The following is a 24,510-nucleotide window of genomic DNA, read 5'->3' as shown; positions in this document are numbered from 1 at the left end:
AAATATCACTTTAGTTCCCTCTATTTAGCCTGATCTTTCTTAGGTTTTTCATATGGATAAGAATTAATACAGAATAGTCACATATTTTCTCAACAGCAATATGCAATCCTGTCGATTTAGAGATGATGCTGAAAAACTGCCTTGAAAAAGATCCCCTACATAGATTGTTGCAAAAGATCATCGGTTATGGCGATATTTTTGCACCAGGTAAGTTTTAAATTAATGTAATGTAATGCAATGCAAATGCAATGCAATGAATAATAAAACTCAGGGGCGAGATAACCTAGTGGTTAGAATGCGACATTTTACAAGTGTGTATTCATTAGTCCGCAATGGAGCAGTGTGGTTGAATTACCCATAAACTTTCTCCTCAAAAGGAGATATCTGTTAATTATTTTTCTTACTTAAATTTATAATGGTGTCCAAAAAAAATCATGCAATTGTTCTCTTATTTTTTAGTTTCGATATGGAGACGGCGCAGAAAGATCATGATTCCAGCTTTTACCCCAAAAATAATAGATACATTTCGGTAGACTGGGAACTACTGCTGAAGCAGTTTACCTCTCCCGCTTTACGAAGGAATGGTCGCTTTTAAATCTCAAATCTCAAAAATATAATACACCACCAAAATTGAATCTGCTCATAGTATAAACAATAATAGTTCCACTTATTTGCATAAACACGTCACAAAAAGTCAATTTAAAATAATGAATTAAATGTAAAGCTACCGACAGATCAAAATACAGACTAAACCTACGACATTCTGCAAAAAAAAATTGTATTTCATCTGTGTTACAATTTATTTATGTATAATTAAATTTTATTATTCTGCATTGAAATAAATGTGTACAAGTTTCACACTTTTTTCAATTCAATAATTTATTGTTTATATTTTTTTATTCCATTGTTTAAATTTTAATATAACATACATACATCGAAGTCTTCAAATATAGATAAAAAAAAAACAATATTTTTATGAATAAAAGAATTGATTTAAAATATTAACGCTTACAAAACTAAATATCGAGTGTTCAAAGGTCGGGTTAAGGTTAAGTTTTGATTTTTAGTGAAAATTATATAATAATAAAAGAAGCATAATATAAAATACCGTTTTTAAATACAATCATATTTATATACCGATAAATATTATGAAAAGAATTGTTTGTTAACAGTAGTAGTAGTTTTCTCATGAGTAATCTTTTTGTTAGTTGTATATGGGTACTTATGAAAAGTTATTATGGTTAGAATTCCTGAAACCGACGGAGGAAAAACTAAGACCGCTTTAAATAAATTAAATATCTATATCCATAGCTCGAAGGATTAAAAAAATGATGTGGAAATCCTCGCTATTATTAGCTTGAGTGCGGGTGACCGCTAAAAAATTAAATTATTTTTTGTTTAATGAGTTTGTTTCAGATGGATCGTAGTTGAAAATATAATAGGTATACTTATATCAATTATATTCTACGCTTACCCCCAAACTCCGGGATAACTTGTAGTCACATCACACAATTAAACTGTTAACTTCGAAATATTAAGGAGCTCTTTTTACTCATCACTAAATATTCACATATTTATAATTAATTAATTATTCTTTACTGCTACTGGGTACTGCGACATTCAATAAGTTTTTCAAAATGGCGCGAAAAATTAATGTCGTTCATTGGTCTAAATATTTTCTAATAATTAATAAGGGAGGAAGACACCATTATCTGTTTTGATATAAGTAAGAAAGAGTCAATATACTCTTTGAAGTGTTGCAAGTAATATAAATTAAATAATACGTCTGGTGTAAAATAATAATGTCTAAAATTGGCAACAGGTTTGTGGTTTAGAATATTATAGTAATTAATTGTTGCTCAAAAATCAAAATTAAAATGCACTTTATTCAAGTAAGCTATTCCAAGTACTTTTGAATCGTCATTATATATAACTATATTACTATATACCACCGAGAAGAACCGGCAAAAAACTCAGTAGTTACTCTTTTCTAACATTTGATATACATTACGTTATTATTTATTAAATTTAATTAATACATTTACATAACAGCCTGTCTGAAAGTTAACAATATTTGATCCACGCTTTTTTGTCATCTATATAATCTTGTTTTGAATAATTTGCTTTATTTATTATTATTTTTTAACAAATGATTTGAATTCATTAATCGGCAAAGCAAAGAATATCTTTAGAATGTTATTATTTAAACGAACACCTTGCCCCAAGAAGGCTTTTGACTGCGGAGTCGAAAACTTGGCGTTATAAGCTTACCTTTACGTCTCGTGTGCATACAATCATTATTATGGATTCTATGAAACTTTTTTATTATTCTATTTATTTTTTATATTAATTTCGTAAGTTTGATACTGACACCTTTGAATACCACATGCCGTCTCGAAAAAATAATTATCCTTTTTTCTTCTCAATTCTTTCAAAAACAGAATAGTAGATAGTTCGTAGAAAGCTATACTTTCAGTGTATTTATATGTCTAGAGAGGCTGTCAAAGCTGAAAAGGCGTGGCGTCTTTATGAACCTGTTCCCTAAACCGTTTCTTTTGTCCGAAGTCATATCTTCCTGTTACTAGATTTTCATTTTCTCAAGTTCCCATCTGTTACATTCTAGCTTTAGCGTGTCATTAATTATTGGCGAAACGCTAGGCTTTGAACACTTGATATATTTAATCGCCTTTTTCTACCCCGAAAAATATCGCATTGCTTTGCCTAATGTGTTTTTCTATGGCAATAATTATTTCGTCATGTGTGGTGTTAGTTCCCATGATTAGTTCCAGTTCCTCTTGTACTAGTTTAAATTTTTTATCTATTCAGTAATACTTCTCTGTATCTTTTCTGTAACTCGTTTATCTAATTTTAGTTATTTTAAAAGTTCTACTTCAGGCATGGGACGCCCTCTCTATTGAAAGCCATGCTGATATATCGACTACAGTAATCTCTTTGCTAGCAGTTCGCTTTATCGAAGACAAATGTCGCTTTTCCTTGCGTCTTCTTGTGAACAGTTAGTCGCTAGATGTCGTTACCGGATAAATGAATATAATAATTAGTATATATTTATAGTGATATATTTTATTTTATTTGTTTTTATAGTAATATAAATATTTATTGTCAACACTTACTCTTACGATATATAAAATCCTTTAAAATAAAAGTATCAATTATAATTCGTATAAATCAGTATGATTTGAGATTGTATTCATGTTCATTGAGGCATATCTGTAGCGACCCATTTACATTTACATCAAACAAATTATGTATACTATATTCCCTTCAAAGGAGGAGTAAAGACAAACATATTCAATACTATTTGCTTGTAGCTCTGCTATATTATGTACTACAAAGAGTTTTTCATTAATATATCTTTATTTATAATACAAATCGATTCCACTTAATTGCACTTACGGCCTCATAAACTGCATCAAAGTTCAGGATTACTTACTATTAATATCTTTGATAAGTATGAAAACTTTTTAGATTAAACTAAATGAAAATTTCGAGACTGTCCTGTTATCACAAAAAAAGCAAAATTTAAAAATAGAACTGTAGTAAAATATAAAATTTTAGCCGGGAGAATAAAATTTATGCATAGTCTTAAATTCATGTTATTAGAGTAAAGTTGAATACCAATGTCCTTATAAGAGTAAGTAAGTAGTTGTTTCAAATAATAATATTATATAACTTCAATTTAATTTCTTTAACATCAATAACATTGGACTTTCATTCAAACTATCATCCCCTGTTTGAACCCCAAAAGGGGGTTGATTTCTCAAAATATTTTATTAGTGCATCTTCACATCATCTATACAGCATACTTTTTAAATTTCAAGTCTCTTACTTCAAAAACATAGGACTTTCACAAACAAACTTACAATTTTACCCCCTTAGGGATGGAGTTTCGTACAATCCGTCCTTAGTGGATTTCTACACCCTATGAGGAATCTACACGCCAATAATACAGGAATTTCATGAGGATGGATATGTAGTAAATAAATGTCGAAAAGTGTGTATTTATTTAACAATGGTAATAAACATGGCGCTATTTTAATCGATCATTCCACGAAGTTAAAAGAGGAGTATAAAAATGTTTCCCTTATTTTAGATAAGCTCAAATATGACGATCATCAGTCGTAAAATTAAAATCGTGGATTTAAAAAATAATCAAATTTCTATGAAGATAGCAAAGTAGACAGTTTCCATGTTTTATTTATCTATTATATAAATGTCCCATCATTTACATTTTTTTTTACATTAACAGCCTATAAATTTTCCACTGCTGGGCCAAGGCCTCCTCTCCCTTTTAGGAGAAGGTTTGGACCATATTCCGCCACGCTGCTCCAATGCGGGTTAGTGAAATACACATGTGGCAGAATTTCGTTAAAATTAGACACATGCAGGTTTCCTCACTATGTTTTCCTTCACCGCCGAGCACGAGATCAATTATAAACACAAATTAAGCACATGAAAATTCAGTGGTGCTAGCCTGGGCTTGAACCCGAAATCATCGGTTAAGATGCACGCGTTCTAACCACTGGGCCATCTCGGCTCATCGTCTATGGGACAGCAGCGCGAAATATATATAACAGTATTTAAAAAGACTACCCAGAACCTTAACGATGGCAACACAAAGTTACCTTAGGTCTTTAGAAAAAAAAATAGTCATTACAATTAATGAAGCAATTTGTTAAAACATTGATTAAAAATGGCTCCAGTTCATACCAATTTGGATAGATTTCCTGAAAACCATAAGAACAAGGAAAACAAGGAGTCGGTAAACATTTTAGTGAGTTTGAGATCTTTTAATTAGAAGTTTATTGCAGATCATTTAATTTAAGTATGTCATCGTAATTGGTAACTTTTAACCAGTAATAATAATAAGTAAAGTACATCGAGATAACCATTTCCGGATCCTATTAAAGTATGTACATATATACTAGTTAATAATTTCTTATTGGTCTAATGGCTACTAAAGGTCGTCCCAAGATCATGGTGACCGGAGTAAACCTTGGTGACCAATAAAAAATATGGCTTTTCTTTCAAGCAATTCTCTTACTTTTTTACATTTCCAAATGCACGCCTACGATTTTTTTTTGTTTCTAGGATATTTTTGACAATCGGCATCAGATACAGACATGAGCAAATAATTTACACTACATTATTACATTTTATATTAAAAAAAATGCAGTAACGTAGGGTTTAAACTGTACTAAATCGGTTCATATTGTTAGGGGCAGGTTTGATCCCTCTGCTGCACAAGGCATATAACAGATGCCGTCCCAGTACTCCCTATTTAATTAAGAAAGATTGAATCATGTATAGCATTAAATCAGGTAATATTGTTTTGATGTGTTGACTTGTTTGTTGAATTGAACACTGTTGGAGCAATAAAAGCTCACCAACAAATTTTTGCCGCTGCCTACATTTTGCAGCCCCAGGCGTGTTGATTTAAGATTAGAACTCTAATCGTTATATGAAACATCAGCAAAACCATACAAAATAAAGCTCGTCAGCTCTCGAGCCATGAGTATAGAGATAATAAGACCAAAAGTACTATCTCTCTTATATCATTTAAAAGACATACTATTAGGAAAGTGGCCTCATTAGTCGGTAAGAATTAAAAAAAAACGGCTTCTATTCCTAAATGTCCCATAAAATACTAAAGTTATCAACTATATTTGTCTAATGTAATTTTGTAATGAAAGTAATGTCGTATTTATTTCAAATTGTGTAATTTATTGAATTAAAATGCTTGCTGGTGATGTTATAAGCTAGCTAAGTCATTTAAAGCCTAGGAACGGTCGGTAGCGGAATAAAATGTTGCTTCGTTTGCTTAAGTTCTTAAGTAAAAAGCTTAGACCGAAGCATATGCATAATATCGTGGATGCTACATATTTAATTCGATATGTGAGAAAATTCGCAGGAGCCTCCGTTCTTACTATTGAAAGTAGCTCAGTCGGTATCATTACCACCACATTTTCAATTTTTGGGTGTATTTCATTCATGTTTTGGTATTCCTTATATTTTTATTGCTTATACAAGATCCACACGGAGGACCAGAGCATACTTCGAACTTTGTACAATACAAAGTTACAACATTACGGAGATGAAGTTGAGAGATTTACGAACAACATGTTCATTTTATATGCTATATGGAAGGTTCCATTTGATTTGAGCGGTAGCACAGTCGATATGCAAGTGATAGTTGACATCGATAGAGCCTTGAAAGCATTTGGCGAAGATGCGTATTGTTCGAGACATTGGCGCTTGGTCTCCATCGTTTGTCTTGCACAGATTTTTATCAGTGTAACTCGAATTTTCAGTGTTTGGATGTCACTTCTTACTTTAGGCTCAAAAATGCCAATCGAGAAAGTATTCCAAATGGTTTTTACCGATTCTATTGTTTTCATAATAATGACACAATACTGTTCTTACTTGTTGATTTTGCGAAGAAGATATAGAATTCTGAATAAAGTACTGAATTCTGTAAAACGGAATAATGTCACAGAGTTTTCCGTAATCGGTTTCAAGGATCAAAGATTTGCCGATAAACCATTTCTAGTACAAGAAAAGCATGTTTCTAAAAAGATCACGGCTTGTGCAAAGATTTATAGCATGTTATATAAGGCTACAGAAACTGCCAATGAGAAATTCGGTTTTGTCATATTGTTGACGATGATGATGACTCTGCTACAGATCATTTTGTACTTGTATTATTTTATGGAAGCAACTGCCTCTGGATTATTCCATGATTTCCAAAATTATCTAGATTTTTTAATTTACGTTTTTTGGCAAATCGGATATGCCTTAAGTATTATATATGTGTGCGTTTATTTTAGTGATGCCACTGTAAAAGAGGTGCGTGAGGAAATATTAATTCTCTGGATTACGATATTGTGAGGAATCTGTTTTGCATATGTTTTAATTTTCACAGGCTCGGGTTACCCCACACGTAGCACATGAAATTATAAACAGTGGTGTAGACTCTACTGTTACATCAGAGGTAATTTAATTTTAATAGTTGCCATAAGAAAGAAAGAAATTATTATTTAATTTTATTCTTTATGTACTCTTTACAATCAAATTCTAAGCAATAAAATTAACTTATTACATTAAAAAAAAATTACTTACTGTCATACAACGTGAGGTGCGTTGTACGACAGTAATTTTTTTTCTAAGCCGGTGAGTTTTACAGGATGAAATTTTGCACAAGATTTCCGTATGTAAGCACCAAGAGAGGATTTTTCCATATTTATTTCTTAAAGTGTTAATGGTGGTTGAAAGTCGTATATTCGTAAACATTACTACGGAGAATATCTTTGACATTTATTCGATTTGAATTTGAAGCGTCCTATGTATCCTACAATCTTATAAGCTTGCCAATTGCCAACCGCTGTAATTAGTTATAGGCATAAAAGGCATACCATATTAGTTCCCATAGCTGGCAATGGTGAATGTTACTAACAGGGTCATGGTTACTTGTTTCTATTTTATAATACTAAAATAAAATCATCAAATGTTTTAGGCAGTTCATTTATCGCTACAAATTCTACACCAAATACCAACATTTACAGCGCATGGCTTATTCAAACTGGATTGTATGATGTTGTTGGAAGTGAGTATTTTTTATTATTTAATCAAGTTTATATTAATTTTTTGTTAATTAATTTATTAGTTTATAATAATGTTTTTGTTGACTTGATTTTTATCGTCTTTATAGAACAATTGAAATAAATAGTCAAAGGTAAAACAGTTTGTTAATTTCCCACTGCTGACTGAGGCCTCTTTTGTTTTCGAAAAAGGTTTTGGAGCGTATTTATAAGCATGTATATGTATACGATTGCTTTGCTAGCTTTGGACCTTGACTCATTTGATCTAACGACTGTAACATGTTGACTTATATTGAAATTTAATCGGTAATCGGAACGGTAAACAGACGTCATTGCTTATACCTATTTTGTTTCATAAACACCTGTGTGTCTAGAAGTTTTTTTTTATCTTTGCAATAACAATGTGACAGCGAAATGGAAGATAATATACTGCAAGTGATTTTTTTTATATTGTATGTGTGCTAATCTTCCATATTGTAAAGTGATATATTTAACTTATTGTTAACATAAGAGTTAAAAAGAAATGCTACTTACTAACATGTCCGAGCTTGATATAAGAAGAAATAAAGATACACCAACTAAATGTTGTAAAACTTCATTCAAAAACATTCATTTGATAAATTTGTTTCAGGGTGCTCGTTCTGTAACTACTTTTCTCGTGATTCTGCTGCAGTTCGTTACGGACAAACATTCCAATTAAAACGAATATAATTACATACATTTATGTTTAAAATAAAATAAATCTACTTAGAATTAATATAAGGCTTTTATTTATAATACTTTCTTATTTGAAGTCTGATAAAAATACTTTTAAAATTGTTTTTCACGGTCGCCGCACACATCCTGGTTATTATATTTATTGTCACTAGAGATTGCATAACTTATTTTTCTAGGAGAAATATGAGGGAATTCCAAGAAAATAATTACAGTATATCGTTCGTAACAAGTAGAGGTGTCGTTACTATATCTAATAAAATTAATCTAAACAAGAAACGCATTAATAATTTATAACCAGGGCCGGACCGTAAGTTTAGGAGGCCCTGGGCTAACACTACTTAGGGGCCCACCTAAGACATATTTGAACATGGATTTGAAACCGTACGACCTGTTTAATTTAATATAATTATGGATTCTTTCGCATTATCGTCTATTTTTGACTTTGACTTCACTTAGCTGGGTCCCCTTGAATCCATGGTGCCCTAGGCTGAAGCCCAAAAAGCCATATGGTAGATCCGGTCCTGTTTATAACTCAATTCTTGTTATTTAGAAAACAGATAAGTTAAAAAGTTTCAGTCTGTAAATGTCCAACTGCTAGCTAAAGGAGAAAATTTGAAGCTGATTCCAATACGACACTCTTGTGCAGGTGGTACCCACATCGGTGGCATATGCAACCTCCTTACATTTCTTTCATGCATCGCCGTGTACGGGATTAATTATATTATTAATTAATACAAATCTTATATATTAATAGTGAAAGCCGATTTTTGTCCTATTGATTATGGGACGATGGCTGCATATAAAAAATCGGTTATAGTCTCATTTTGAAGAACTCCAGCCGTAGTTGTGGAGAAAATTAAAGCGGATTCTTGATGGCAATTTACTAAAGGCTTACGATTTAATAAAGAATTAATTTTAGAGAGCGGTACGGAGTACGGCTGTTCAAAAAAAATACAAAGATAAACATTCTAACTGAACTAATGTATATTATTTGATATTAAAAATTTCATTTAAAAGAGCCTTCATCATTTTGGCTCTAAACTTCTTAAAAAATCTTTTGAATCGTTTTGCGGGACACACTAATTATGAATTTGAAAACTCATTGGACAAAAGTCATCTAGTTAATTTGAAGATTATATAATAGAAGATTAATATATACGAAGGGTTTATCAAAGATTATTTTTTTTTAAATGAAAAGGTTCTCACCGGGTTTTTCTTTTAAATCTGCACTGGCATTTTTTGATATTGCTGCCGATATTATATTGCTAGTTACAAATCATTATGGGCAAATTATCAATCCCCTCCCATCACTCGTTTTTGAAAAATAAGAGTTACAACCTCTAACTTCATTATTATTTTTCTTCGAAACTAAAGAAGATTTTCAAATGAAACCAACGCCTACTTTTAATTTCTATATAAATTTGTTGAAATAATTTAATCCTCGTACTATTTTCTCATACAGTTGTGGTAACATTTGAAAGTGGCACCGGTAACCGAGAAGCTATCTGGAAACCGGCTGTCTTGGTATGGGCATGTTATGCGGAGGAATGAGGACCATGTTGTGAGAAAGGTTTTGAAAATGAATGTGGATGGATATAGAGGTAGGGGACGACCCAAGAAACGATGGATGGATTGTGTGAAAGACGATATGGTTAGAAAGAATGTTACTTGTGAGATGACGTCCGACAGAGAAGTATGGAAGAAGAAGACATGCTGCGCCGACCCCAAGTAAAATTGGGATAAGGGCAGGAGGATGATGATGAGTTGTAGTAACATTTGTAACATCAAATATATGTGGTAGCATTTCAACAGCCTTTAATGTTATTTGTTGACTATAAAATGGGTCCAGTTGTAATATTTATTACAAAATGTCCACAGAAAAGGTATTGTATTTCTAACAAGTAATCATTCATAGCAGGTAAAATAATTAAATATTATAATTGTATGCTAGTGAAGTGCTTTTTATGCAGGACTAGTTTTATTGATCGTGTTGCATTTGTAAGATAAACACAACTTATAAATGAACTAGTATGTGTTTAAATTATTACATTTTCTGTCTAAGAATAGAAGGGTCTGCTTTGTAATTTCCTTGAATAGTATTATTATATGTTTATAGTAGTATTAACATGACGAATGAACTCAGACGATGTTATTCCAGAGCTATACCTCCACAGGATTTTAGGATGACATTTAATATTGAATATATTTCGCACGACGCTGTTTTTTTTAAAAAAAATTGGTTTATATTTTTTCAACGTTTTGTCCCACAAGTTTTATTTCCTACAGGCAAAGCAACAGCATCGACGTCCATTTTGCACGAGCGCAGAAACCGAAGTTATGTAATCTGAGTTGGTCTGTGGGGACCGCGGGAAAGAGGGAAGCCCATTGGTGCCGGCTCAACAGCGTTCACATTATGTCCGAAATATGTCCAGGTGTTAAGATGGCTCTACGACGGCAGCGGCAAACACTGTTCCGTTCCTTTTCTCGGATCTGTCTAAATCTTTAGACGGTCCGTAAGATCGGATGCTGTAACGGCAAAAGTTATGACGCTCACGCCGGCATGGTCCCTCTATTCTCTAGCTGTCTGGTGCTTATGTTTATATTTGTTAATATATATTATTATTATAATAAGAGAAATATATTCAATAAGCATTAAATTCAATGTTTCACATCCGTAGGGCGTCCCGTGGCAGCGAAATTTTATACATGCACTTTGTTGTGTAACTTGTCCATTATTTTTATATTTTGGAGATTTACGTATCTTTCCTAAAAATATTTAGTTTATCACTTATATTTTCTTATAGGCAGCGGTTCACGACAGGCAGTGGCTCATTAAGGAGCAAGTTGCCGATGAAAACCTCCTGTTTTTATAAAAGAAACCGAGTACGATTAGTAGTTCTTATTTTGATAGCATAAAACATTTTCGTTTTTCGGTTTCCTGTCTATAATTTTATGTATAGTCTAGTCATTATTTACATTTGGAAAGGTAAATTAACCGAGTAGGATGATATTTGGATATATTCTAGGTAGGGCTTAGAGAAGCTTAACTAGAAATTGTCGACCTCGATTTTCCCCAACTTGAAAAAATCGTTGAATTTGGTTATTTTATGATAACTAGGCTGTGCGTCGTGATACGAGAATTATGACAAAATACTTTTTTGATGCTTCATTTGCCCTCTACAATTTAGGTCCGATAAATTTTTAACATTTGATGGTTATTGTGACATCGAACGTGAAAGTAAATAAAAAAATTGTTTTTATTTTTTTGGTATTTTCAATTTTCTCGTGGTATACATATCTTGAAAATTCTCTTATTATATTGAATTTGCATTTCTCGAGCTTCTATTCGTATATAATGGCTGTACTGTATGCTGTACAACAATTATTAACATTAAGTGCTTAAATATATACAAATATGAATTAAAAATAGTTACCGTATACATCTTGGCTGGTTCGTTTTTAGCCCAGAGGATCGGAATTGCGATTCAACGGGGAAATGCTGCTAGCATTCTTGCCACCATTCCGCTTAAGTACTTATAATATTATATTTTTTACGAAACAATAGCAAATATTGGTAATGTTGTAGATCTTGACCAGTGGTCAAAGTTGTTTATTTGTAAAGACAAATAAACAGCTAAACAAATAATTATATACATGAGGGCATAGGAGTCGGATAATCACTTAGATGCATAAATGGGAAATCTCATCGGGTACACGGTTAGTAGTTATATAAGGCAAGGCAATTTGTAATGGCTCTTAATAACATTAAATCGCCTTGTTTGACAATAATGCATACTTACCTAAGTAATCACGTATCAGACGTTACCATGAAACACCGAAGTGAAAATATCGCTACGTGTTTATTTTTAAAAATAAAACGTATGTTAGAAAGGCTATCTATACATTTGAATGTTTGCATTTGAGAGTCTTAGTAAAAGGCTGAATTTTAAGGAGTCCATATGACTAATATATATTGGAAAATATGCATTTTAATATAAATTGATCCCAACGGGCCACATATTGTTAAGTACCAAATCCTATTCGTTAGATATATAAGAAAAATCAAGAATTATTTTAATCGACTACGTATCCCTTATGTTGATATGTTGAAAAAGGTAATATAAATCTCATTATCTGCTAAGTTAACTTTGATTGAGACCTTGAAATCAGAAGACAATATAAACAAAGTTCAACATTCACACTTACATCGTTTCAGCAATCAAAGCGCTTTAACTTATAAGAAAAATCTAAGCGTGTATCCTTCGCTCTAACGGCGAAAAGAAATCACATTTATGAACATTGTAAATTCTAAAAAACGTCGACATCTCAAAACAGAACACACACATAAGAATACAAAATTCTGTGTATTATCTGCTATAATATTTCGAACCTTTATATTCACTCGGCGACCTTATGCATTCCTTTTGATATGCCCGAGAACGCTTTGAGACAATGTAAAGCAGTTTAAACGGAATATTCAGTATTGTAATTTGTTACATCCATTGTATCATTAACTGCTAATTATCATACAGTTGATAATACATATACAGCTTACTGTATCTGTAAATGGACAGTTGAAAACCAACCACGCTTGTAGGCTAGCCTGCATAATACGTCGTATCCGTAATTGTAACGACAATACGCGTTCATATAATACATACCGCGTAAAATACACAAATGTGTTTTCCTAGATCTGAAGGTTGCATCTTATGCGCCATGAACCTGTGACCCTAAAGTTATTAAAGCAAGAGAAGTTGTGCTCGTACCGACGGTCGTCTAAAGGAAAATGTCCTTATAAAATGGAGCGCTAATTTTTTTTTGTACATATACGCTCACTGCATTCTCAAAATATACTCGTCTGGCATTCGGATTTAAATATTCTTTATTAAAAATGATCGCCTATACTTTGTTTGTGGTAGTTGTGTTGTGGATTATCCTGTACAGATATCGAAGGAGAAGAATGTATGAGTTGGCTTCGGTCATTCCCCCGCCAAGGGGCGAGTTGCCCGTTATAGGAATAGCGAGTTACTTGGCGGGTAGTTCAGAAGGTATTTATTTCATTTTACTTTACTTTTAATGCAAAAAGATAATTCACTGCCTGTCATTTGGTAGCATAATTAGCTAAGAAAATTGTTGTCGCTTAACTTTTATTTTCATCATAATGATATATTCACCGACTGTTTTATTTTTTTGATAACTACACGGATAATTTTACTTAATATTTAATTTAAAAAATATAATTTTTTATCTGTTATTGTTGTAATATCAAATGGACCAGCTGAAATCTAGTGCTGCGTTTAGACTCAGCTATACTAAGCCGGTTCTTTTTGACTCACATTTTATGCGAAATTTAAATTGCCATTATTTATTTAGTTTTGTAGTGTATGGCAATAGAATATTTATTAGCGATTATTTAAAAATCAATCAATTAAAATCTTAGTTTACTGGCTTTTGTTTATGGTATTTCGATTCACATGTATTTATTTTATTTAAAATGTCGGTGAAATAAATATACATGACGTTAATAATGTTATTAGTTCATACTGAATATATGTAAATAATAAAATTGACAAAAAAAAAAACCGCTGAGTTTCTTTCGCCGGTTCTTCTCAGGTCAGGATATTTTCTTTTTTGAACCGGTGGTTGTGTTTAATTTTACTATCAATAACTAAGTTTAATGCTTCTATATTAAATAAAGGAATTTGAGTTGAGTTGAGTTTGAGTTTTGTGCTTGCCCACTTGAGGTGGTACCTCTGTCATTACACAGTATTGTCGTGTTTTGGGTGAATGAGTCAGTTATTATTATTATTAGTCAAGAGACCTTTTCAGTCCCAAGGTTGGTGGCGCATTTGTGACTTAAAAAATAGTTAATATTTGTTTCAGTGATAAATAGATACACATAAAAAATAATCAAAGTTTGGACCGCCTTCTTTTTTTTTAAATATAGAGAAACAGTCGGCTTCACTGACAAATGTTTTTAGGAGGTTAAATAATATTTTGACATCTTCCTTTTATATCAGTTAAATGATGACGTAAATAAATAATTGTTTTAATACAAGATTTCTAAACAACGTTTAAATAAAGCCTAAAATGACCGGGTATATTAGTTAGTTTTCAATTAACGTCAAAACTTTAATAATAGGTAATAGGCATGATAATCTAACATTTCTAAAACATATATAACATTCCGTTTATAAACTTAAAAAACTTCTTAAACTCTTCTTATCACTAAGAGGTCTGGTTAATTTTTCGTACAGCAATCTTGTCAGCGTGCTCATGAATTGTTCATTTTGTATAATACATCATAAAATAAAAAATAGATTTAAAAAATATATTTAATTACAGATATAATGTTGACATTACAAAGATTCAGCTACTCGGCTATGGAAAACGACGGGATCATCAGAGGCTGGTTGAATCACATACTTTACCTTTGTGAGTGTTCTTAATGTATATATAGTTTTAATTACGGGTTACGTAAACAGAACAGGACTCCGACCCCATACAAACCATATCGAATTGTCCCCTTCCGTTTTATTAAATAAACCTATTTCTATACCTCACTTCATAAAAATTATAGCAATTCAGAAAAAATATACAGTAATTATACTCATTGATATAAGCGATGTATAAATATCAGTCATTTCTTGCACAGAACAATCATATTTGCGTAAAAATCTCTCAATGTGGCGATTTATTCCTTACCGAATTCATGCACGACGATAATTTTCAAGTGACTAGCTAATTGCGCCGGATATATTATAATGCACAAATATGTGCTTAAGCACAAGTACACCTTCTATTTCCTGTCTCTCATAATGACATAGGGCTTAGGTAGTTTTCGAAGCGTGGTAGTTTCAACGCAGCTAACTTCCAAACTTCGGGCTACTTCTGAGAATTTGCCGGAAAAACTTAGTTATTTTGACTGAGATATGACGTACGTAGATTTTTTACACAATTATGTGAATTGACAAGGTGAAGTAGACTAGAAGGTAGACGTAATATATATAAATCTTACTTTATAATACCAGACTTGCTCGCTTATGTTGCAATAACGACAAAGCAATCATTCCGCTCAACAAGCGTTGATCTATGTACCTCGTGTCAACCTTCAGGCTTGCAACCACTATTAGTTTAATTTTATAAATGATTTCTGCGCTAATTACAACGCATAGTTTAATAGTTCAAACTTAGGATAATTATTTTTAATACCTGCTATTATTACTGTTTAAATAAAATAATAGTCGTACTTCTTGAATCTAGTTGAGGAAGGTAGTCGTATAATAATTATAGTTTCTATTTAAAAAACGAGTAGAGTAGAAGCGTACCATAAATTTTAATTATTTGTGTAAGTTGAACGAGGCCACTTGTAGGTCCAGCACTTAACCACTAGGTTAACTTGGGTTAGGTGAATTTCTTGACCTTAATGGTGATGCCAAATTATAATGGGCCTATAATTGGATTGGCGCGATGTCTAGGCAAAAGGCAACAGACAATTAGACTATATTTCATGAGTTATATTAGTGAGGAAATAGAGAGTTCAGCATTATAATATGTCCTGTGCCATATGCTACTCTTCCTTGAGGCTGAAATCAAAAGAGGAGGTATAGGCATCAAAATTGTGGCAGTTCATAACTGGAGTACAAACATGGTAAATGAAAGAAATTTTCCTTTACTAAAGCTTCATGCTCCTCAGTTTTTTTTTTCATATGGAACAGAATTTATCCGATCTTATAAAACTTATTTATATAGATATTTATTTTCTCAACAGTAATATGCAACCCTGTTGATTCAGAAATGATACTGAAAAACTGTTTGGAAAAGGATGACTTACATAGGTTTTTACGAAAGGTCATCGGTTATGGCGGTATTTTTGCACCAGGTAAGTTTTAAATTAGTACAAACTTAGGATTTAACCTTATAGAGTTTCATAAATATTAGTCTCATAATAAATTGGAATTATTTTAATTTTGTGAACAATGTTTAGGTATGAAGGGTCATCGCAACGACCACAGAATTTTAATGTGCTTAATTTTTATTTATAATTACTTATTCGTGCGCGGCGGTGAAGGAAAACTGTAAGCCAAATTGCAGGTGTCGATTGAGAATCTTGTCTAGCTTAAGCCCAATTGTGGCATATCTGTTACTTTAATTTCTTACTAATATATAGTTTTAATAGAACCTTAAATACCTAAATGCGATTGTTTTAATATTTTTTAGTTTCAATATGGAGACGGCGCAGAAAGATCATGATTCCAGCATTTAGTCCAAAAATAGTAGAAAACTTCTTTGAAGTATTTTCAGAAAATAGCGTAAATTTACTAGAAAAATTAGAAAATAAATCTGGGACAGGGTATTTTAGTATTTACCCATATTTGACTGCCTACACTTTGGACTCAGTTTGTGGTAAGTCAGTTTAAGCAAAAGATTGGTCATATCGTAATCGTAAGTATCGCCATACGTGAACATGAAATTCGTGCTTGTTACGTTAATAGTCTATAAATAAAAGGGATGAAACTGTGAAACATAGCAACTTATATCCGCAAATTCGCCACAATATAATTGTATTAAAATAATTATGAATAATGAAATAACGAGATATCACAGACGATGGGACACGTGGATTTTAATCTTAGGTCTGGACTTTATCATAAGGAAAGAGGAAGCTCCTTGAACAGCTCTGGGCCAATAAATATCTTTTATACTTAATTATAGATAGATAATTTCGAACTATACATTGTACACGTATCAAATATATTAATGTTTGTTCTAGATACTGACATATTTTAGCAAACGTCGCTCGTCTGGTTTCACGGTGATTTATATACGTTTATCTATCATTAGACACACACGCGAAGTCATACTTTGAATTATGACATTTCTTTGTTTCACAAAAACATTATTATTTTTTACCTATTTCGAACAAAATGTAACTATACCGAGACTCATATTTTATTTAGAAATCTTCGTTATTTTATTGTGTTTTTTAAAACATATAACATTTTTTTTTTGTAATGAGTCACGTCAAGTTTTTCGTCAGTCGATCTGACGGAACATAATGGGCTCATTCAGAATAAACAGTCTGTTTATATTCTAAAGTAAAGATGGAATAAAAAATGTTTGTAATTAAATATCTAGTCTAGTCACGTTTGTGAAAACATGTATCGTCGTATTGTATAATACGTGCATTCTATGTTGACCGACTTGTACGAGACATTCGCACATATTAAACGGTAAAAAATTACGATTTTCCAATATGTCTGTCATTGTGTCATATTTTTTTTGAATCTCTAGCTTAAAACTGCGTAGCATATCAAAATGACCTGTGCATATTAAATTAAATAATAAAAAAAGGAAAAGATAAACCAGCTGTATAAAAAAAAAAATTGCTTGAAAATTCAATTTGTCCCTTTTGGTGAAAGATTTTGCTAGCTGATTTTTCGGTGTTTATGTACTCGACTGATAAACGAGATGCACTTAACAAGAACTTTTAATTGGGTTTTACGATAGCCATCAATTCAGATGGGGTCTACTGTAATCACTAAAATCACACGGTGTAAATTATTTATATTTATGATATACGTACTTTTATTTATGGCATTCGTATTATGTTTATAGAAACAGCGATGGGTGTTAAAGTTAATGCTCAGAATGATTCGAATTCCCCATTTGTGACGTCACTAAATCAAGTTTTGGACATTGTATGTAAAAGGATCTTTCATTTATGGCTACAACCTGATTGGTTGTTTAAACTATTTCCGCATTATTCAAAACATGAGGCGGGAATCAAAATCTTACACGATTTTACAGATGATGTAAGTTTGAAGAGGTATAATGGATTTTTACTTTATAAAAAAAATGTTTAATTTGATCGTATTATTAAATTTACAGGTGATACAAAAGAAACGAGCCGAGTTGAAGAAAGAAAAAGATATTCAGCCGGAAGTCGATGTCCATTACAGTACGTATTAAATGTCATGTATCATATACATATATTATTTTTGTCTTTATATAAAATCACGAGTAACAATTTTCCAAACAATATTCCAAACTCAATTCCTTTTTAGGGGTAGACATTTGCAAAATCTTTATGAGCAGGTATTCTTCTCTTTCGTTATCGCGATTATGTCTCAGTCAAAAAGTATTTTAATATTATTAATTTATTTGTTCTTTATTGCACACCAATACTTTAAAACTAAATTTAACATTTGGACTAACAAAAATTGCATGAGGTGCAACAGCGGCCTTATCGCTAAAGGAGCGAACTCTACCAAGCAACCTTTTGGTAGACGACTGATTGTAAAATAAATGTGTGGAGGGGTAGAATTATCTTGAATTGATAATAAATAAGATTCTGCATATATCATATAATAATACACAAAAAATACATAGATATTAATATAAATAAATAAATACATAAAAAAATATATTGAATATATATATACTTATTTACATTGTAACTTTTTTTTATGTACCATGCTTACATTGGGTATGTATGTATAGGAAGTTTGAAAGTGGCACTGGTGACCGAGAAGTTATGTGGAGGCCGGCTATCATGGTATGGGCATGTTATGCGGAGGAATGAGGACCATGTTGTGAGGAAGATCTTGAGCATAGACGTGAATGGATATAGAGCAGTAGTTCCCAAACTTATTTTTCTCAAAATTCAAAATATCGAATACTGATCATATTTGTGTAGGAAAAAATAAAAGTCGAAATCCCAAAGTGTCCATAAAAACGATAACTAACATTTCATCAAATCAATGAGTTCACGCGCTCCGTGTATTTGCGTATTTTTTGTCTGCGGCTTCATTGTTAAAACGTAACAAACTGGCATCGTGGCTCAAGCCCTGCCCTTTTTCCGTCGCCCGCGTACCGCTCGCTCTTTCCAAAAAGGAATAGTTTTGATAAAATAGTTACTTCAAAATCAATTTAAAATGATTGTGAAATTACTGTTTTATAAAATTAGTAGTTATTTGCAAGAAAAATTACAAAATGAATTGCTCTGCAATATTGCTTATTCGGCATTTTTAGAGAGGTAGTGCTTCTCTCGTGAAAAAACAATTGAATATAACGTGCTGTTAGCAAACACTGATATAAATTTTCTCACACCTTTTTTTCGAAATTCCGGAAACAAATAAATGAGTTTGCCTTTGGTATCAAGAATTTATAGTGGTGATCAAGTTCATGTCTGAACAAGCATTAAGCATTGTCGGGCGGATAGCGCTTTGCAAGTGTGTACACGAAATTGTACGTAATATCGAATACGCAAGTTTGGCAAAGTAACAGTCGCTTGCCTTATTAAAATATGATCTGCTTAGTTAGGTACTAAAAACAATGTAGGTAGGCCCTTATAAAAACTATGCTTACATTTTTGCTCTTTACTATCAAAAGCAGATAAATTTTCGTGGACCCCCATTAACATCTTATGGACCCCCATTTTTTATTCACGCCTACGTAGACCCCCAGCGAGTCTCCCGTGGACCCCCGGGGGTCCACCTGGACCACTTTGGGAATCACAACAACAATTGACAAATCGTACTCACTTCGCAAGGCTTTACTTGTTCATAAGTTATTTAAAGTCAACTATTTATTGTGTGTGGTTGAGTTATTGATTTAACATAACGTGTGTTCATAAGTAATGTTACATATTTATTACTTCACGTTATTTTGAAACTTTCAAAGTTGAGACAAGAATGAAAATACAATTTTATTCCACGCAAGCTAAGTTTACTGTACCCAGGGATATGTGAATTTCTGTCCGCATACCATTCGTTTATACATGCCTCGACTTTGCTCGGCTATTTTACGAATTCTGTCATACCTATATGATTTTTGCGTAACATTGGTTAATGTTTACGCAGCGTACGCAAGAGAAGTTATTTTCTCCCGTTTTTGAAATATTTTTCGTTGATACTCCACTATTTTTGGTCCGTAGCCTTCCTCAATAAAATCTAAACATGATTTTTTTTCAAATGAGACCAGTTTTTTCTGAGACGCAAGCAAAACAAAAAAATCCTTCAACTTTAGGCTATTTTTATAGATAATAATTAGCAGTGTCGGTACAAAAATAGGTTAGCTGGTTTTTATATATTAATTTAAGAAAAAAAAGCAACTTGCTGATCTGAAATTCTTCTTCGAAAACGTTACTATTTCTCGTACTATAATCAGTAAATGTAAATAAAATTTATTATATAACTACATAGCGCTTGAACTTGACCTATTTATTTGCGGCCAATTGTTTTAAGTTGTTGGCTTAGAGACGCAGCGTTTCCTTCTAGCAAAAATTTTGCTACTATTGTATATTTTAATATTATATTCGCGCAGCACCAACATTTTTGTGTTGTTATGAATACTAAAAAATTTAAACGTTAGTTGTAAAATCTAAAACTTACTCTGCGTACGCCAGTAACACTCGAAGTCGGCATGCGTCTTTCCGAGATCACACAAAACCTTAATTTATTATACACTTAAACCTTCCTAACGATTCACTCTGTCCATTTGTGAAAACCTTTTTGCGTTTATCACGTTAAGAAAGAGACAGATGAGGGACTTCGCTTTATATTATAAAGTCATAATAAATATTTATATAATTATATTTTAATTAATTATAATCTACAGATTTAAAGGATTACCGAAAGAAGAATTTACTTGATCTATTGATATCTCTCTCTGCATGTGAAAAAGGATACACAGATGTTGAACTGCGTGAGGAAATTCTGACTCTTTCTATTGCTGGTACGGATACCATCGCCGTTAATATAGGATACACTCTAAAGTTGCTGGCTAAGTATCCGGAAATACAAGAAAAGGTATACGACGAGTAAGTATACATATACATATTAATTTGCTAAAAATACAAAAATAAGAGTAACATTTAAAAAAATAGTATATATTTTTGCTTTAAGATTGAAACCAAACTCTAACCGATAAGTTAAAAAACGATTAGGTATATATTTGTTTTGTTTCTATTTAAAAAAATATTGTTGCACTCTTCATATTTTGCTTGTTAGAAATTTTCCTGTTTATTGATTCATTTTGTAGGTCCAATGTAATATTTTAATAGTACCTGATTACTTACGACATGTCGCGACACTGACGGCTTTCAGTCTAGAAATATTCGAGAGCGGCGAGGCGATGCTAAGTTTACATTTAATTAACATTCTCGCGGCTTAATCGAGCAAAAAGGTCGCTTGATGGTAAGCGGTCACCACCGTTTAACGTCTAGATTACTACAAACAACAGAATATAAATAATATTTCTTACATCCAGTGCGCCAACAACCTTGGGCACTAAATCTGAAGTCCCTTATGTGCCTATAATTACACTAGCATACTAACCGTTCAAACCGGATTATAATAATACTGAGTATTGTTGATTGGTGTTGGTTAGTAAATGGTACCTACCCAGGCGGGCTTACACAAAGCCCTATCACCAAAAACTGCACAGGTGAAATTGCACGAACAGCTTGTTGCTTTATGAGCTTGACAAATTTGTGTAAAGATTATTATTTAACCATTAAGCTATTATTTACGTATAAAGCCATGATTATATTTTAATTTATAATATTTAAGAGTTAATTACTGTTAATACTAAGAAGTTATTTCGATTTTTTTCTTTATAAAGAAACGGTATAAACAATTATTTATAAAGACCAACAATTCAATATCAAAGGAAATACGCAATATAAAAAATCGTAATTCTGTTTTAGGTTACGAAAAGTTCTGGACGCCAAACGTCCAATTATTAAAGATGATATACAAAAATTAAAATATTTAGAGAGAGTCGTTAAAGAATCTTTAAGGCTCTTTCCTCCCGTACCTTTTGTCATTCGGAAAGTGGAGACAGACATTACGTTACGTAAGTATTATAATCATAGCAAATTTGACTGTCTCGATTTTAGCATATAAAGCTGCAGGGCCCAAGGAACTGGGTTTCATCTCCGAGCTATTAAAAAGTTACTGGGTTCAAATAATTCTTAATAGCTGAAAACACAATCTAAAAGTTGGCACTGTTGACACTCCCGTGCCTCGGAAAGCACGTAATGCTGTTGATCCTCGTGAACTCTTTCTCATCACGTCGGATTTCTCATCCCACCGGTTTATGATAGTGAATTTTGCACCTACACATTGTTGCCCTATAATATGTCCGTATATCTACGCTAGTCTTCTTTGAGAACGCCTTGTGGCCGACATTTATTAGGAGAATATCATCAACATACGAAAATGTATTATTAATAAATTCTAATGATTTCAACTATTGCTTTTTTACCTTTATCACGATAACCTTTAATTACTCAAGTTTTTGGTAAACAGGTACATGTGAAGAGTCTCTTAGAAATAGAACACGAGTTGTTAAATTCCTTTGAAAGCTTAAAGCTAATTTTGTGAAAATGAATTTTATTTACATAGGCATTATTAATGTTTAGAACTCGAATACAGTTCTGATATTTAGAATTGTTACTAAAAATGGATAAATACAATATAAAATTGAAACAAAATCAACGTAAACACGTCTTATGTTCTTCAAAAATGATTTAATTTAATCCATTTTGAACACATTTAAAAAATGAAGGTAGTATTGTAACGAATCAATGAAATTATGGCTTTAATGTTTTTTTTTGTCACTTCACCAGATTTTAATCATCCTCACCCACGTATGCTGTTGTACTAAATCTAGCCATCAGAGCACAAATCAAAATCTTACCAGGATCGTTATTAAGTAATTCTTAAAAAGACCCTGTTATTGTTTCTAATGTTCCAATTGTTCTTAACTTAATATGCTTTGCACTTTATGTTCAATTTAAAAGTGACTTTTGTACTGTTATAGTGCTGCCTTCATTTCGTATACTTTTGAACACGTTTCTTTTATTTTTATTCAGGGATATTCCGCGTATTTATTTCTGGCATATATGTTCAGCTAGTTTTAAAGATATTTTTATAGTTCAAATTAAAATTTAAATGTGTTTTATATTGTTTTAGCATCTGGGCGCATGTTGCCCAGCGGTTCAGGTGTAGTGGTGTCTATTTGGGGATGTCACCGTGATCCAAAGTACTGGGGTCCGGATGCTGAACACTTCGATCCGGACAGGTTCCTTCCAGAGCGTCTGAATTTGAAACATGCCTGTTCTTTTATGCCGTTCAGTAATGGGCCAAGAAACTGTGTCGGTTTGTATAATTAAATATATATATATGTTAATGCGATGTAGGTTTTTAGACAATTTTAGGCATCTATAAAATGAAGAAGATTTTTTTTATTCTTAATGGTATTCTTCTATTTGGAGAATGTTACGGTCATTATCATAAAAGTTGCCACGTTTCCAAATCCGTAGAATTGTTTCCGTGTTAAAAAAGATTACGTACGTGAGTATCTAATATTGATATCCACTTATAATTATGATATTGTGTCGCATAAAAATACACGATTTGTTTTCTTTCAGATTTTTCCGTTGAAAAAATAACACAAGTATAAACGGCGAACACACTCAAACACTTCATAAGTATATGTTTCAATTGCAGGATACCAATACGCTCTCATGTCAATTAAGACGGCACTGGCGACAATACTTCTTAATTACAAAGTCACCGGAGAACCGGAAAAGGGCCCGATACCTCACATTAAAGTAAAACTGAACGTTATAATGAAGGCTGTTGACGACTACCAAGTGTGTTTGGAAAAACGAAAATTATAAAGAGTCTAACAATAAGGTTAACTTTACTGTAGTAGCAAAATATGTATTAAGTATCCAGAGCATTTCAGATTTTCTTCTGGGAACTGTCTTTTCTCAGATTATATTATATTATAACTTTGAGTGCAATATTTGTTATAGTTTCACAGGAAAATACAATTTCGTGGTAATTACGAGTAGAGAGAGCTTAATTAGTAATAAATACACACTTGGATATGTGCCAAAGTATTAAAATGATTTGAGTGCAGTATTGTTTTAATTTTTATCCTTATTGTTTTGCATGATTACTTAAAAAACCACAGCCGTATTCTTTTGTAAGAACTCATTGTAAATCTCACTCTCATTATGTCAAAAACCGACATACGACAATATTTTGCGTTCACCTACACTTTAAAGAGATATGAGAAGCCTGATCAGAGCTGATCGGATATGAGTATCGTTTCACCTTGTGTAGGACATAGCTTTAGTCACGATGGGTCCCTTCAAAGT

At 32.2% G+C, this 24,510-nt stretch overlaps 2 protein-coding genes across 3 annotated transcripts; both read left to right on the top strand.

Moving 5' to 3' along the window:
* Window positions 1-104: 104 nt before the first annotated feature.
* On the top strand, window positions 105-24,025 carry LOC113393177 (cytochrome P450 4C1-like). 2 transcript variants are annotated; one of them, XM_026629917.2, is made up of 10 exons: window positions 12,898-13,381; window positions 14,679-14,768; window positions 16,105-16,215; window positions 16,554-16,739; window positions 17,952-18,148; window positions 18,225-18,294; window positions 20,955-21,156; window positions 22,045-22,193; window positions 23,315-23,500; window positions 23,852-24,025. In XM_026629917.2, exons 1-10 carry the CDS (start codon window positions 13,225-13,227, stop codon window positions 24,022-24,024), a joined length of 1,521 nt encoding a protein of 506 aa, XP_026485702.2. In that variant the 5' UTR covers window positions 12,898-13,224; the 3' UTR covers window position 24,025. The 2 variants fall into 2 exon arrangements, with proteins under 2 accessions (XP_064071285.1, XP_026485702.2); XM_064215215.1 differs by lacking the exons at window positions 12,898-13,381; window positions 14,679-14,768; window positions 16,105-16,215 and adding an exon at window positions 105-207.
* On the top strand, window positions 6,008-8,316 carry LOC113393376 (putative gustatory receptor 28b). Its single transcript, XM_026630223.2, has 4 exons — window positions 6,008-6,864; window positions 6,941-7,009; window positions 7,532-7,621; window positions 8,248-8,316. The coding sequence occupies exons 1-4, from the start codon at window positions 6,010-6,012 to the stop codon at window positions 8,314-8,316; spliced, it is 1,083 nt and encodes a 360-aa protein (XP_026486008.2). The 5' UTR covers window positions 6,008-6,009.
* Window positions 24,026-24,510: the final 485 nt, after the last annotated feature.

This window comes from Vanessa tameamea, chromosome 6 (assembly GCF_037043105.1).
Source record: "Vanessa tameamea isolate UH-Manoa-2023 chromosome 6, ilVanTame1 primary haplotype, whole genome shotgun sequence".
NCBI classification, from domain to species: Eukaryota; Metazoa; Arthropoda; class Insecta; order Lepidoptera; family Nymphalidae; genus Vanessa; species Vanessa tameamea.
This window is presented reverse-complemented; position numbering and strand designations above follow the sequence as displayed.

Bases quoted from the DNA above. Each gene is read 5' to 3' on its own strand.
- LOC113393177 (XM_026629917.2), top strand. From the start codon at position 13,225: ATGATCGCCTATACTTTGTTTGTGGTAGTTGTGTTGTGGATTATCCTG. The intron at 14,769-16,104 runs GTGAGTGTTCTT...TTTTCTCAACAG, and splicing joins GAATCACATACTTTACCTTT to TAATATGCAACCCTGTTGAT. The intron at 22,194-23,314 runs GTAAGTATTATA...ATATTGTTTTAG, and splicing joins GGAGACAGACATTACGTTAC to CATCTGGGCGCATGTTGCCC.
- LOC113393376 (XM_026630223.2), top strand. From the start codon at position 6,010: ATGTTTTGGTATTCCTTATATTTTTATTGCTTATACAAGATCCACACG. The intron at 6,865-6,940 runs GTGCGTGAGGAA...TAATTTTCACAG, and splicing joins GTGATGCCACTGTAAAAGAG to GCTCGGGTTACCCCACACGT. The intron at 7,622-8,247 runs GTGAGTATTTTT...AATTTGTTTCAG, and splicing joins ATTGTATGATGTTGTTGGAA to GGTGCTCGTTCTGTAACTAC.